Genomic DNA, 16,189 nt, shown 5'->3' with positions numbered 1-16,189 from the left:
TCACGGCCCCACTTATACCATTTCTGAAATTTCAGCATAGTAATTTCAGGTTGTCACGTAACTGATTTCTTAGCTTGTAATTTTCGGATTATACCCATGCTGAATTTTCAGTTTGGCACCCACGGATTACTATCTTGCTGAATTTTCAACATAAGATTTGAGGATAGCGACTTGCTGAATTTTCTGGTTAGTGTCTCTAGTGTGATCTCTAGGTTAGTACTATCATTATCATCACATTGTCCTAGGACATAGGGTTTCCTTTAGGGCTTGTTTGATTTTTCAGTACATTGGTAAATACCATGTAAAAGGGGCAATAATTATTTTCTTATGCAATTACAACATTTTCACCTGTACTTGATTTGACTACCTACTTTTCAGACACGGAAACCGAGAACATTGCAAAATATTTGTGGGTCCCACTATGATGCATTTCGCTTATCCACACTGTTCATCCATTATGCCATATGAATTTATAGTAGGAGATAAAAAATGAGGCATATCCAAAACTCAAGTGGACCACGCCATATGAAAAAGGGAATCAAACAATTAGCGTTGAAAACTTCTTAGGGCCAATGTTTCTTTTGGTGTGGGTGCCACTTGAGTGTTGGATCTTCTTCATTTTTTGTCTCATGCTTCAAAATATTGTGATAAAACAAATGGATGGAAAGGATGTATCATACACCTCACTATTGGGTCCAAAAAAAAAATTAAACTAGCTCTTTTGAGCCAGTTTTCCATGCAGAAATTCGGATGAATTTTCAAACGGGTGAAACGGTAATATTTATTCATTTACATGGTATTTACACCCGGTTTAAAAAATCAAATAGGCCCTTAGAGTGTCCTTGTGTATGCCCACTCGTTTAGGACATGGTTTTGGTCTACATTCCACTATGAATCTAGAACAGATTGCCGAGACCCTTAATGCTACCAACAATCGTCTGACGGCTATTGATGCGCACAATAAGATCACCGCGACTCAATTGACTGTGACCAATGCGCATATCAATCGGCTTGAAGCATCCCTTTAGGCAAACCCCGACACTCGGGAAGATGTCTAATCACAAGTCAGGGATCAAGTTGAGACTGTGTCACTTGCAATTATTAGCCGCGCCTTAAGCCAAATTGTAGAAAGTGATGATTAGCGCAGGGATTCAATTTTCCACACTTATGCCGAGTGTGGTGGCAAAAACTGCAAGGTGATCATTAATAGTGGCGGTTGCATCAATGTGGTATCTACTCGCACCATGGACCACTTAGGTATGCTAGTCGTTCCTCACCCTCAGCCCTATCGAGTCTTATGGGTTGATGCATCTTCAATTCTGGTTTCCCAGCGTTGTCCTATTCCCATCAAGTTTTGTTCCTATACGGACACATTGTGGTGTGATGTTTTGCCTATGGATATAGGCCACCTCATTTTGGGTAGGCCTTGGTTGTATGACATGGACGCAACACTATTCGGTCGCTCGAATATGTGTTCGTTTTTGTATGGAGGCAAAAGGATTGTCTTGAAGTCTCTCCCGCCCAAAAGCATCCCTAAAAAGGAGGATGTCAAGACATGTGGTCCTGAAGATGTGACGAAACTCTAGCTTGAGTCTCTTCCTATAGTTAATGCCAAAGAGTCTAAAAGAGAGACTAAAACTGATTTGACGTTGTATGGACACGTGGCAAGTGAGGTCACACCTAAGATTATTATGGAGATGCCACTTGAGGTTATACTCAAGGTTAGTGTAGAATTACCATCTGAGGTGAGTCTGGTATTGGAGGAGTCTAGTGTTGTTATTCTAGAGGACATACCGGATGAGCTTATACCTGTGCGAGATATTCACACTTTGACTCTACCAAACCTTCATCACGATCAAATGAGTCTTGGGGAGGACGTGGATTTGGAAAGACAAGTAGATGAGCCTAGAACCCCTATAGATTGCATACCCATGTCTGTGTTCCATAGGCCTTTAGAGTCTGCGCATGCATCTACACAACATATGCATGACTTGCATGTGGAGATTAAAAAAAGAATCAATATGAGTAATGAAACATACAAAATGATTGCTGACTCACACCATAGGTTCAAAGAGTTTGTTATGGGTGATAAAGTCATGATTAAAATATATCCAAAAAGGTTTCCACAGAGAACCATAAAAAAATTACAAGCCCGTAGCGTTGGACCATATAAAATCTTGAAAAGACTAGGTTCAAATGCTTACTTGATAGATCTTCCACCTAACACAGGTATCAGTTTCACATTTAATGTGGAAAATCTTGTACTGTTTCATGGACATTCCCCTAACCCTCACATGAACTTTGATGATGATGCCCCTTACCTGTCCCAAAATCCATGGCCATTACCTGGTCCCTCCTCTCAACCTTTACCATCCGTACCTATGAGAAGAGAGGAGATGAAGGATATCTTAGATGAAGAAGCGGTTTCCACACGACATGACGGTTACCGGGAGTACCTTGTCAAGTGGAAAGGCAGACTAAAATCAGACAGTACGTGGATCACGGAGGCAGAGCTTCAACGACAAGACCCGGATCTCCTTGAGCATCACTGCAGCTTTATTTCGCCAGAGCTGAAATCTCTTCAGCCGAGGGGAATTGATGGGGACATCAGAGGACCTGCTCGGGTGTACCAAAGACGGAGACGACCACCCACGTCAGCGTAACTTTCTTTGTGGATGGGAGACGAGTTCCAGATGGGGCCCGCCAGGCCATTTTGAAGACCCTATATGCATTTGACATGCATCAGGAAGACCCCACCTTGGGATGATGCGTGTGAGCTGCTTAAGAGGTCATTTTAGTCATATGATTTCTATTACGTGTTGATCTGACCGTTGGATCTTGCCGATCAGGCTTTCGGGCCAACATATTTTTTAGATTTGGGCCCCTTGGACTTTAATCTTGCTTTCTTTATGTTTTTTGTTATTTTTAGAATATTTGTTTTAGTTTTCTTATTTTGGATAATGGGCCACTTTACTTAAGTGAGTGGCATAGTTGTAATTATGCAGGATTTAATTCCGAATTTTTAGTTAAAGCACGGGGGGTGGAGTTCCAACCCTAGTGGTGTTGTTGAGAAGAAAAAAAAGAAGAGAGACTCCCTTGTGTGAAGGAATTTTCCTTATTGTTTTCTAGGGATTTTTTTTTTTTTTGAAAAAAAACCCTCCCTTCCAATTGAATCGTGAAAGGGTACAAACTTATTTGGTGGTAGATTCCAAGGTACATCCTTCCTCCTCTTCTTCTTCTTCTTCGAAAGGTATTTTTCGTCTTACATCCTTCCTCTCTCTTCTTCGAAAGCTATTCTTCTTATTCTCTCGTTTTCATTTTTTTTCCTTCTATTACAACCTTCTAAACCCTAGATCTTCAATTTTCTATTTTCCCCAATTTCTAAAAACCTTAATTCTAAAATCCCCAATCCCCATGAACCCTAATTCTCCTAATGCAGGAGCATTTTCACATCGGGCTCAAGTGGGGTCGCCTGTGGGATGCAGGGGCACACTCGGGGTGGGCGAGGCCCACGGGGGAGGTCTCGTGTTCGAAACTCCTTATCGGGGGTGATTAATACGCATTTCACACCGGGCTCGAGTGGGGTAGCCTGTGGGATGCAGGGACACACTTGGGGTGGGCGACCCATGTTAGGCGGTACCCATGTGATTTGGGGCCCACGAGGGGGGTTCGGCCAAGGTCCTAACCAGTGTTCGAAATATCGGTATCGCATAATGTATCGCACCCTTGGGATACAGATACGTATCGGTTATCGCACGGGATATATCGTTTGTATCGCATAGTTTATCGCACTTTTTGGGAAACATGGGGAAACATTAGCAAAATGGTTGAATTTTTTTATGAAACTTTGAGGATTATTTAAAAAAACCTTAATGCACACTTTTCAATCATAAAATATCAAAAAAGAAGTGCACATAATAAATTTCCTTTGTATAAGGTACTAAGTTATGCGTGTTATCTGATTAAACTAAGGTAAATATATTTAAATATGATGCATACCATTTATAAATGTATAAAGATATGTATGAACATCCAAACATCAATTGGAATTCATTTTAACATATCATTTTAGGGCATGGGCCGAAAAATAAGGTAGATCCAAATCTGAGGTGGACCACACCACACAAAATAGTGTTCATTGAATGATCATCATTAAACTATTTTGGGCCTATAATTTTTTTGGATAAAGCTAATATTTATGTTTTCCCATCCAGGTTTGTCAAACCTCATGGATAGATTGGATGGCAAATAAACATTACGGTGGGCCCTAAAAAGCTTCAATGGTGGACATCATTGCCACCACATTTCTTGTAGTGTGGTACACTTGATCTTTCATTTGTCTCCTTTTTGGGCTCATGCCTTAAAATTACTAATGAAAATGGATGGAGGGTGTGGATTGGCTGGTGTACCACACGAGGTATGAGCATGTGCTGTGCGAAGATGGGATGCAGATTTCCTACTAAATCCTTTCGCAGGAGTGGGCACACCGTGATGTTTGTGAGAAATCTTCTCCATCCATCAGTTTTGTGAGATTATTTTAAGACTTGAGGCAAAAATTGAGCAGGATCCAAGACTCAAGTGGGCCGCACTAAAGAAAAAGGTGGGTAGGGAAATTCCTACCGTTGAAACCTTCCTGGGTCGACAATGATGTTTACATTCCATCCATACCGTTCATTACGTCATCACTACTGGGATAAATTGAAAACCCAAATATTAGACCGATTCAAAACCTGTGGCCCCACGAATATTTCAACTGTGGACCTTCAATCCTCACGTTTTCGGCCTACTTGAGTCTTGGATCCGGCTCATTCTTGGCCCTATGTCTTAAAATGTGTTAAAAAAATGGATGGATGGAGTGGATTTCTCACAAACATCACGGTGGACCCTACCTAAGTTTCCAACGCATGAACTTCATGCGAAGCCCGGACGAGCGTCCTACGAAATCGGATTGCGTACTGAGTTACTCAGTGCGCTTTTATCGTACTGAGTAAACTCAGTTGGACCCACTGTGAATGTATGTGGTTTATCCACACCGTCCATCCATTTTTACTGCTAATTTTAGGGGTTTATACCAAAATTGAAGTAAATCCAAAGTTCAAGTGGACCATTACACAGGAAACAGTGTGGAATAATGATTTCCACCGTTGAGACCTTCCTAAAGTCCAAAGTAATTTTTATTTGTCATCCAACCTGTTCATAAGATCACAAAGACATGGATGAAGAGAAACCACAAACATCAGCTTGATCCAAAACTTCTTTGGCCTCCAAAAAATTTTCAATGGTAGAGGTTCAATCAAAATGTTTCCAGTGGTGTGGTCCAGTTGAGATTTTAATTTGCTTCATTTTTGGAATCAAGCCATAAAATTATCTTTTACAATGGATTAGCGGAGTGGATAAAATAAAAAAATAACAGTGGACCCACAAGTTTACTCAGTACGCTAAGGGTACTAAGTTACTACGCAATCCGCTTCCGTCGTCCACGTCGTACAAACAGTTGAAGGAGATCAGAGTTACATGGCCCCCCAATAATGTATTTATTATATCCACATCGTTCATCCATTTGGAGAGATCATTTTAGATCGTGAACCCAAAAATAAGTGACATCTAAACCTCAATTGGACCACACCACAAATAGTAGTGAGGACAATGATTCTCACCGTTATAACATTCGTAGGTCCACCATAATGTTAGCTTTCCATCCAATCTGTTCATGAGGTCACAAAGACCTTGATGAATAGGAAAAATATCATACGATCCAAAACTTTTGCAACCCCAAAGGGGTTTCAATGGTGGACGTTCAATATCCACCTACTTTTTTCCAGTGTAGTCCACTTGATCCTTGGATCTGTCTTATTTTTCTGATAAAGCCTTACGACGAGCTCGCCAAATGGAAGAACGGTTTGGATATAATATATACCTCATGATGGGACCCACATAACTTGGTGACGTCAACACAATCGGTGACGTGCGAGGCACCGTCCGTCCGACTCCTTTGAATAAGGGCTCGGGGCCCTTTTTTTCGAAGCAGAGAGGGTTCCGGCGTTCCGGAACCCTAAAATCTCTCCCAAGGGCCGATGATTTCGGGGATTTCGACGGATTTTGCGCCCAAATCTCTCTAAATCAGAGGCTTCTATTCGAATGGCCCATCAAACACAGCTTCCGATTAGGGCGGTCTTCTTTACAGGTACCGAAATCTACCGTTGAAAGGTTTTTTTTTTTTTTTTTTTTTTTTTTTCATTTTTTTCGGATAATGATGCTGTCCTAGGTGCGATATCGACGATAATATCGGCCGATATCTGAAGTTTTGAATTTTCGGTATCTTCCGGGGGTTATTGGAGGAGTTTCGTCTCGCTAGGGTCTGATACCGATAATATCGGCCGATAGTATCAATATTTCGAACACTGGTCCTAACCCATGGGATGTGGGGCCTGGGCTATGAGATAAAGAGATTAATTCGCCATACTCTAACAGTTCGAGCTTTTAGAGCAAGTGGTTAATTGTTCTGCATCATCTCTATATTTCAGATTTTCCCCTTCCTAACCCTAATCATAAAACCTACAAATTTGTCCCTTGAGTGTGGAATGTGCCTATGCTAAATTGGAAGTTTTATCCTTCCATCGGTGCTAGTTTTAATTGATTTATGTGATTTCTTAGCATGCGGGCATGTGATTTAGGTTAAATAAGATTTTATTTCCTATTATTTACTCTTAATTACTTGGTAGGTTAGCATCTTTTGTTAATTGAATTACTTTATGGACTCTTTCATAATCTCCATGTTGCATGCTAGCATTAAAGCATCCGTCTTGCATAATGTAGGAGGTCATGCTTATTCAAAGCATAAAGATTGGTTCTATATTAAACCTGTGGGAGGTTCCTCTATGCTGTAGGCATATAATCTTGATGGGCTAATTTATTTCTTATTTGTGTGCGATAATTGTTTAATGAGGCACGCTCAAGTTGTAGTGGTACCATCGTAAGTTTATGGTGGTACTGGGTAGATGTGGGGCCTACTCGATGTGTGAAGGCTGCCCAACTCGTCCATCAGATGCGTCACCTCATATTACCTCCAGGTGCTAAAGATTAGCTTGATTCAACGGTTAGGTGTGCCATAAAAAAGGTAACAATGTGAGAGGGAAGGCCCACCCTTGATTTCCACAAGGGCCTACCTGAATTCGAAACAACCTGATTTTCGGCTTGATCCTTCATCCAAACCAGCTGAAGGGTTTGAATGGGTTGGATTTCATATATACACAACATGGTTGGTGTTAGAGTTTTCGAAGTGTAATAAAAAATTGAAAATTTTCTAAGGTCCAAATTAAAAGATTAAGCCTTAGGGATAACTAGTTAGATATCATTAAGTTGTTATAGAAACAAAAACCAGAGATTTAGGTTTAGACATACTTCTTTAACTCTACTGTAAAAAAGCGTTTAATTACCGATGTCATATCTTTAAAGTAAAAGGTTTCTTCCAAATCTATCTAATGGGGACATCACGCGCACACGTACACCCCCCTTACGCATGTACGCAAGGAGGAGAGCCCACCATCGATTTGGATCGATGACGATGTCCAGGGAGGGCCTCTTAGTTAGAGGACTGCGTTTTGGTTTGTTGGAGTGGACCCGATAGTCATGTGAATCCCACCATGGGTTCTCATGATCGTGACCCACTATTGTAATTAATCTAGTACTTTGGGTTTTGCTTATTATTGTTATTAGGAGTATCATGCATGGTTTAGATTGCTTTGATTATTGTTATTTTTTATTACTTCGTCGCCAAGTAATAGGTTGCGCACATGGTGCGAGTTTTGAGGTGTAGGGTTTTATTATAAATAGGCACCCCTTGTAGTCTTTTTTATTCAATGAAGATTAATAAAATTGCTGCATTTTTCTGCTCCTCTAAAATTTTGAGTTGTGGAGATTCAGTTGGGTGCGAAACCCTCCCTTCATCGAAGGGCTAACTACCGTGGTGCAAAGCCACATCTATCTCGATTCGCCCCCATCTCCTATCACTCTTTCTTCTTACCTTCTACAACCATCCTCGCTTCGAATCCGTCAGCTTTTGTAGTAGTTCTTCTCCATACAGCCGATTTCCAGAATCTGGCCCTGCAGAAGGGCTGAAACTTAGGCGGAGCACCACGCACAAACCGCACATCCGATCGACACGAAACTCGGAGGTTTTGAAGCCCTCCCCTGGCCAACCAGAGCCAAGTAGGCGTTTTCCGCATTCGGGGCCCCCTCGCACGTGTGGCCAGGCCTCTGCGCACGTGCGTCAGGCCTGGCCCGCTGTCCGCACGCGTGGACTGTCGCCAGGTTCAGAATTTTCGTCTATTTTATCTCTCTCATACCTATTTTCCATAACCCTAACCCTAGATTGCATTATTTTCAATTTGTTTGCCCCTTTTCTAATCATAGGGTTCTCTGAATTGAAACTGGTGAATTTCTTGGATTGAGGACTGATTACTGTGCATGTGTGGATGAGTTTTACCTCCCTTTGAGTATCGTTTGGCTTATAATTTCTATTGATCCAGCCCCAACATGTGTAGGCCTGAACCCGCACAGATTCCCCTTGCTTGAATGTTTGAAATTTTGTGTGGGATGTGGAAATTTTATGTGAATGTTTCTGAATTAGTTTGATCTAAGGCCTGAGATCTTGCGTATCATAGTTAATTTTCATGTCCTGCATCACTATCCCAGATGAGGAGAGGAGGAAAGCAAACACACTGATACCATACCTTTAAAGTAGAAGGTTCTCTCCTACATCTATGCTAGATGAGAAGAGGAGGAAAGTCAACACACTGACCCCAGAGCGGGAGTGCACAGAGACACACACAATGGACCTCGCATATGTGGACTTGTGGATATAGGGAAGGCGAGAGGATTCTCTCTGCTCTTTTCTCACTTTTCTTTGTCTCTCGCTGAATGGTGACTCCCTAGGGACTATGGGTGTCGAAGGCTCTCTTTTGTGTACTCACCCTTTTTGGATAGGATCTTATTTGTAAGGGGGAGTTAAGTTTTCAGAGAGAGACATTAGTATAGTGCTCCACCACCCTACAGACTTTGGAATGCCCACTACATCTGAAGTCTGTAATCCTGCCTAATTGTGTACCCAAATTGACTTTATTCCTTCACTAAACATGGCCATCCATCATCAATCCAATTCCCAAGCAAATCAAGTGATGGACCATGAGATCTCAACTATCACAATTACCATTAAGTATGATGATAACATTTTTAACAATTAAAACAAAGATCGACTGTTGAGAATACTCGAAAAATATTTAAAACCTTTGGGGTACTGGTACCAATGTAAAACCACTTGATGGATGGTCCGATCTACCAAATCTTAGCCATAAGAGTGTCCCTATGAGACCAATGGATCCCTTGTTGGTTCATATGGACTTATTCTAATGCATGCACCCAACAACACTCACATGAGCCATTGCAATTGACTTAGTGAAGTGAGCCAAAGCACATTATATCAGGAGCATGAATTCCCCACATATCCTCACCTCCAAGGATTAGTTAAAACCTAGTACATGCACAAGTATATCATAGTCCAAGCATGATAGATCTCTTGGTTTGGTGACTCGAATTGATCGTCAAATGCAAGTGTCCGATAGGTCCAATACTAGGAGCCTATTCCCATGGCAGACTCACACTCCTATGTAAGGTAAGGCATAGGCACACCGACTTGTCGTCAAACGACTCAAACCCAGTGATAGAGACCTTCCATCCGATTCATCATTGGTTTTCTTACATAAGATGACTACATAATAATCATAGCAACCTATTATCACAAGTTGTCCTACAACCTACTACGTGATCATGGAACAACATGGTACTAAATTATTGGAACATAACTCTCCATTGACTAGTGGTTGTTGTGCCCAATCTTAAGTTCTTAAGGACATTAAGAGGAAACCCTCTCATTTAACCCGTATAAATGTATGATTTGAGGTATATCCTCATACTAGTTATGGGATTAATGACATGTCCACTGAGGACCTATGGTCATCAAAGAAATGATTATGATTAACACATTGGTGTTGCAAGCACACAATACTAACAAACTCCCACTTGCCCCAAAACGCCAATCTTTCTCATACGCCAATCTTTCTCGCTCAAGCTTGAATATTGATGTTGGATAGGACTTCATTCAATCATAGTAATACCAAGGATCATAATAGAAGGTTGGGAGCAGACATGTCCTCTTATGGAAGTCCATGAAGGATATACATATGTATCAACACGAAGCCACATAAATTGTGCAACATATTTCACCGTTGTCTAATTTACTGTGCATTTAATCCCATGATCTACTCCAATCACCAAACATCCTGAAGTTCATTTAAGAACTTTATGCTCTTCAAGGACGAAACATGCGCAAACCACGTATTTGGATCATCATGGAAGTTATGTTGCACTGTACACACAATACCTGGCAACATTATCATAAGACTGATAAGAAAAACCACTATTTGAGATATTACCCAAGCAAGCAAATGCAACATCCACATGAGTGGACCAAAGAGCCACATTCACACTGAGGTTTATCTAGCATGAATGATATCATATAGGTAATCTATAATTAGGTAATCATGGTGTCTTTACCCTCTCCTGCTGAATGAGACATCTTGACATCTCATATCATACAATGTACAATGTACACCACTAGTGGCTATTGTGCCCAATCTCAAGTTCCTAAGGACAACAAGAGGAATTCCTTTCCATTAACTCGTATACATGTACAATTGAAGACATACCAGCATGCTAGTTATGGCATTGACATTTACACACATGACTTATGGTCATCATGGTCTACAGACAAGATTATCATATCAATGGTTGAGATTAACACATTGGCTTTGTAGGGCACACAATACTAACAAAGCCCTCCATGCAAATCAATAGTGGTCGTTCCCTCCCAACTCATTCCTTGTGATGTGGCTCACCTAATTCACCGATCACCCTGATTCAAGGTATTCCGTAACGGCCACCACTGTTACCTTTATGATACGGGATGTAATGACTGTTACGGGGGCCGTAACGGCCATTATGGCCTCTTTTTTATTATTATTGAAAAAAAATCCGAAAAACCTATATTTGCCCTGTAATGGACCGTTATAGGGGCTGTAACGGCCTTTACGGTTCATTTTTTCCGTAATGGTTGTTACGGCCTTAACAACCCCGTAACGTGTAGCGATTGCCACCGTAACGGCCTTTACGGCACACCATGCCCTGATTTAAGGCTTTGGGAGTAACATGTACTAATGCATATGACGTGCTGGTTGGATTTTATGCATGCATCACGTGGGCCCCACATCTACCTGGTACCACTGGAGCTTGCCCCTTGTTAAAGTTGTGATATCTTATTATTATGTTTATATTGAATGACTATTATAATACTGCTAACAGCTTTTTTTTTTATCACTCAAATGTTTCAGGCTGAACTAATTGACCCTGCAGTGAAGGGAACTCTTAACATTCTTGGTTCCTGTGCAAAAACTTCCACTGTTAAAAGGGTGGTTGTGACATCCTCCATGGCTGCAGTTGCATACAATAGGAAACCTCGAACACCTGATGTGGTTGTTGATGAAACTTGGTTTTCTGATCCAGAAGTATGTACAGAGACACAGGTCTGTATTGGAGCTCATTTCGCTTTATCTTTTCCTTTTTCATGTCTGTGCTATCATGCAAATTCTTTTGAAAATGATATAATTGTTAGATTTCATCACTTATTTCCGTAGATGATGCTACCTTAAAATGTGAATGATGTTAAGTACTCTATGATGTAGGTTTCTTAGGACAGTTCACTATACTAGGGGGTATGGCACGTGCAACGCTTGAGGAGAGACAGAGGGTAGGAGAGATATAGGGAAAAAAAACTGTGGTTACATGTAGGTGTGGGATGCATGCAGGGGGAGAGAGAGGAATTATAGTGCTAATTAATATGTCAGGGTTCACTTGCAGTTAAAGAAGACCATTGGATAGAAGGGATTCGTTGTGGATTGCACATGGCCCCAAAAGTAACCTGATTGGCTGATTAGAGCCACTCAAAAGTCTGCGAAATGGATAGTAATGCCATTTTTACTTGTCATGCATTTTGCATACTGATTCTATGGTTGTGATTACCCAAGTTTGCGATTCATGGTTATTTTGGGCTCATGTTCAGTTCAGGTGGTTTTTTCATATCCAACAGGCCTTCATTGATCACAGGTGGCTCACTTGGGCTCCACATCTTCACATTGTGATAAGGTACTAGGGGGGTGTTTGATTTTTCATTTCTCAGGTAAATACCCTGTAAATATAACATTATTACTTTTTACAGCTGTTTGGAAGTTAATGAGTATTTCCACCTTGAAAAGCGGTCCAAAAAGGGCTGACTTAAATTTGTGGGCCCTATCGTGATGTATGTGACATATCCACAGAGTCCATCGGTTTTACTGGAACATTTTAGGGCGTGAGCCCAAAAATGAGGTTGGTCCAAAGCTCAAGTGGCCCACACCATATGAAACAATGGTCATAAAATGTCTACCATTGATTTTATTTTTTTCTTCCTATGGCCCACGAGATTGTCTATTTGTCATCTAACCTGTTCATAAGGTCACACAATAAAGGGATTACATAAATATTATCTTGATCCAATACTTCTGAGGACCCCAGCAAGTTTTTAATGGTAGGCCTTTAATTCCCACTATTTCCTGTTGTGTGGTCCACTTGAGCTTTGGATCTGCCTCAATTTTGGGCTCATGCCCTAAAATCAGTGGGCAAAACAGATGAACGGCATGGATAAGCTGCATACATTACAATGGGTCCCACATGAAATTTGCACCCTTCGCTTTTAGTATTAAAAAAGTAAACTGACAGTGTCTGCATTGAAAATGGCGTGGGAATTATGCATTGAAATTTGCATCCTTCATTTTTGATGTTCAAAAAGTAAACTGTCACTTTGTGCATTGAAAATGGCATGGGAATTACACTGGTAATTAATTATTACCCATTTGCAGGGATTTACATAGGTAAATAAGAAAACAAACAGCCCCTAAAATTCGTACTGGATTATAGCTCATCATATTACAGTCTCAATTCACGGAGCTACTAAAAATATAGAATTGCTTATTTGGTGCATAATTATAGGTTTTTACTGTTTATAATAAATGCGCTGTAGGTGTGCTTTTTTATGATTTTGCATGGGAATTTCTAATCATAGGCAGATGGAACTCGTTGCGTGTTTCGTGGGCTTTCTCTATAATGTGGTCACAAAGTGAGTTTTAACACTGAGTATGTTGTCTGACATGACTATGCTATTTATCTTCTTAAACAACTTGTCTGCATGGCAAGTATTAGTGCTTTTGTGAACATTGTCACAAACACATGAAACTACCACAGTATGTTTCACAAATACTTAGTTGTATGCGTACGCTTAATTCATTAGTTTTCCTGAGTAAATGGGCACTGTGGCCTTCCTCTCTTATAATCTACTTGTGTTTTGTTGATTGTGGACCATGTTATTCTTTGTATATAAAGCCCATTGGCTTCTTGTATTGTCAAAGGAATTATTTATAATTATTCAAGAGCTTGTTTTGGTCAAGTATGATTGGTTCTTTGGGGCAATAACAATAGTTTCAATTCCTTCCCAGGGCCCACTGTAATACACTCGCTTCCAAAATTGCTAAGTGTTGAGACTGTTGTCGTGAAACATTTTCTTGCAATCTCTAAGCAAAAAAATGAGATTAGTTCTGTATGATTTCTTGAAAATTTCAACTCTCCAATGCTAGTTTCATCCAATTCTTTGTGCCTCTTCAGCTCTATTATCCTCATGAGGATTTCAACGACATTAAATTATTTTTTTTTCATAAGGAAATGAATATACTGATTATTGAACATCGAGTTAAGATTCAGGAGATTTCACTGTGCTAAAAATGCACTGATTATTGTAGGGTAATATGCCATTGATTATTTCTCTGTGTGCATCTCTAGTCATAAACTCTTAACATTTGTTGAGTTTTGACAAAAGACAAAATAGAGATTTTTTAATCTGTAAAATAGTAGAGATATTTGAGACCAAATTTGCTATTTATTGTAATTTGTTTGTCTGATTATTATTATTATTATTATTTTTTTTTGTTTTTTAATGAATCAAAATTTTAAGGAAGATCTGACGTCAGTCTTCTGATGCATATGGACTGATTATTCAGCCATATTTTTAAGTTCCCTACAACTCGTTTTTAGCCATGTCATTTCAATAATTGCAGGGACCAATAGCATGTTCCAACTAGTGTTTTAAATATCGACGATATCAGCTAATATATCCCACGATATATCTTGTATCCCACCTGTGCGATACGAAATGCATAGGTAGTGCCAATCAATGTTTTAAGTATGGACGATATCGGCCGATATATCCCACGATATATCTTGTATCCCACCTGTGTGATACAAAATGTACAAGTAGTGGGATATATACCACATGTTCGATCCAGTGATCATTTTCGATTTTTTATCTTTCTTTCTTTCTTTTTCTTTCTTCTTCTTCTTCTTCTTCTTCTTCTTCTTCTTCTTTTTTTTTTTGTAAATCAAGTTAAATTAGTGTCATATTGTTACAAATCTATGATTTTTCATGTTTTACATGAAAAATTATGGATTGGGAGCTTCGATTTCGAGATTTGGAGGTGGGCCGAGCTATGGAAAATTGAAAAACTAAATTTATTTTTTTCCCAATTTCTCACAAATCGGTTGCAATCTTCGTGTCCAAACATAAAATCAAACATGTATGTTACCTGATCTACGGATACTTCTTTTGCTTTTGAATGTATTGCTTGTGTGTCCATATGCCTTCTTAAATTTATAAATTATATGAATAGACTTTGAATATACTTGCATCAATTCAGTTAGACAACGCATAGATTAGGACCCAGTACAAAGAAAACCTATTATGTGCACTTGTTTTTTTTATGATGTTTTGATTTATAAGTGTGTGAGATGTCTTTTTTAACAATCACTAAAGTTTCATTGAAAAATTTGTCCAATTTCTCAATGTTTCCCATGTTTCCAGCAATAGCGATACATTTCGCGATACAACCGATATATCCCGTGCGATAACTGATACGTATCCGTATCCTAAGGGTGCGATATGTAACACGATACCAATATTTCGAACACTAGTTCCAACAACTTAGATGACAAAGGCATTGTTTAAGAATTTCTGATGCAGGACATGAAAATTAAATATGATATGCGAGATTTCAGGCTTAAGATCACGTTAGTTCAGAAACAATTACACAAATTCCATATCCCACATGAAAGTCCAAACATTCAATTAAGGGGAATCTATGCGGGTCCAGGCCTACACATGATAGGGCTGGATCAACAAAAATTATGAACCAAACAATACTCAAAGATAAGAAATAATCATCCACGCATGCATAGTAATTAGTCCCTAATCCAAGGGATTCAGAAATTCCAATTCGGGGAACCCTAGGGTAAGAAAATTGGCAAATAACTTAGGAAAAACGTAATCTAGGGCTAGGATTCATGAAAAACGGCTATGAGAGGATAAAAGAGGATAAAAACCTAAGCCAAAAGACGATCCCGCGTGTGGACAGCAACAATGGCCAGACGGACGTGCGTGTGATCCCGGCCGCACGTGTGTGGGGCCCACTATTCAGAAAAAGGCCACCTTAGCCCTGGTCGGCCAGGGATGGTCTCCAAAACCCCCAAATCTCAGCTCGATCCGATGTACGGTTTGTGCGTGGTGTTCCGCCGAAGTTTCAGCTCGCCTGCGGGCCGAAATCTGGAGACCTACTGTAATGAAGAAATTTGATGCAACAAAAGGATAAATTCGAAGTACGGATGGTGGGGGAAGATGGAAAAAAAGATGATGGAGGATGGGGGTGAATCGGGATCGATGTGGCTTCGCACCACAGTAGTTAGCCCTTCGAAAAGGGAGGGCTTCGCACCCACTTTTAAATTCTTCCACAACTCACGAAGAGAGCAGAAAAATAAAGCAGGAATTTTTTTATTAACTTCAATGAATCAAAAGAACTACAAGGGGTGCCTATTTATAGGAAAAATCCTATACCCCAAAACTCGCACCATGTGCACAACCTATTACTTGGCGATGAAGCAAACTAAAATAAAAACCAAACAGAGAAATCTAAAGCGTTCACAATGTTCTAAATAATAATAA

At 40.0% G+C, this 16,189-nt stretch overlaps 1 protein-coding gene across 1 annotated transcript in view; it reads left to right on the top strand.

The window, feature by feature from the left end:
• The window catches only part of LOC131225924 (phenylacetaldehyde reductase-like), a 60,647-nt gene that overhangs the window by 18,321 nt on the left and 26,137 nt on the right, over positions 1-16,189 (top strand). The window contains exon 3 of the mRNA XM_058221535.1: positions 11,445-11,636. Coding sequence (XP_058077518.1) covers positions 11,445-11,636 — 192 coding nt within the window. The remainder of the gene's footprint in view (positions 1-11,444; positions 11,637-16,189) is intronic.

This window comes from Magnolia sinica, chromosome 14 (assembly GCF_029962835.1).
Source record: "Magnolia sinica isolate HGM2019 chromosome 14, MsV1, whole genome shotgun sequence".
Classification (NCBI taxonomy): Eukaryota; Viridiplantae; Streptophyta; class Magnoliopsida; order Magnoliales; family Magnoliaceae; genus Magnolia; species Magnolia sinica.
Note: the sequence above shows the minus strand (reverse complement) of the source record. Positions and strands in the feature narration are given on the sequence as shown.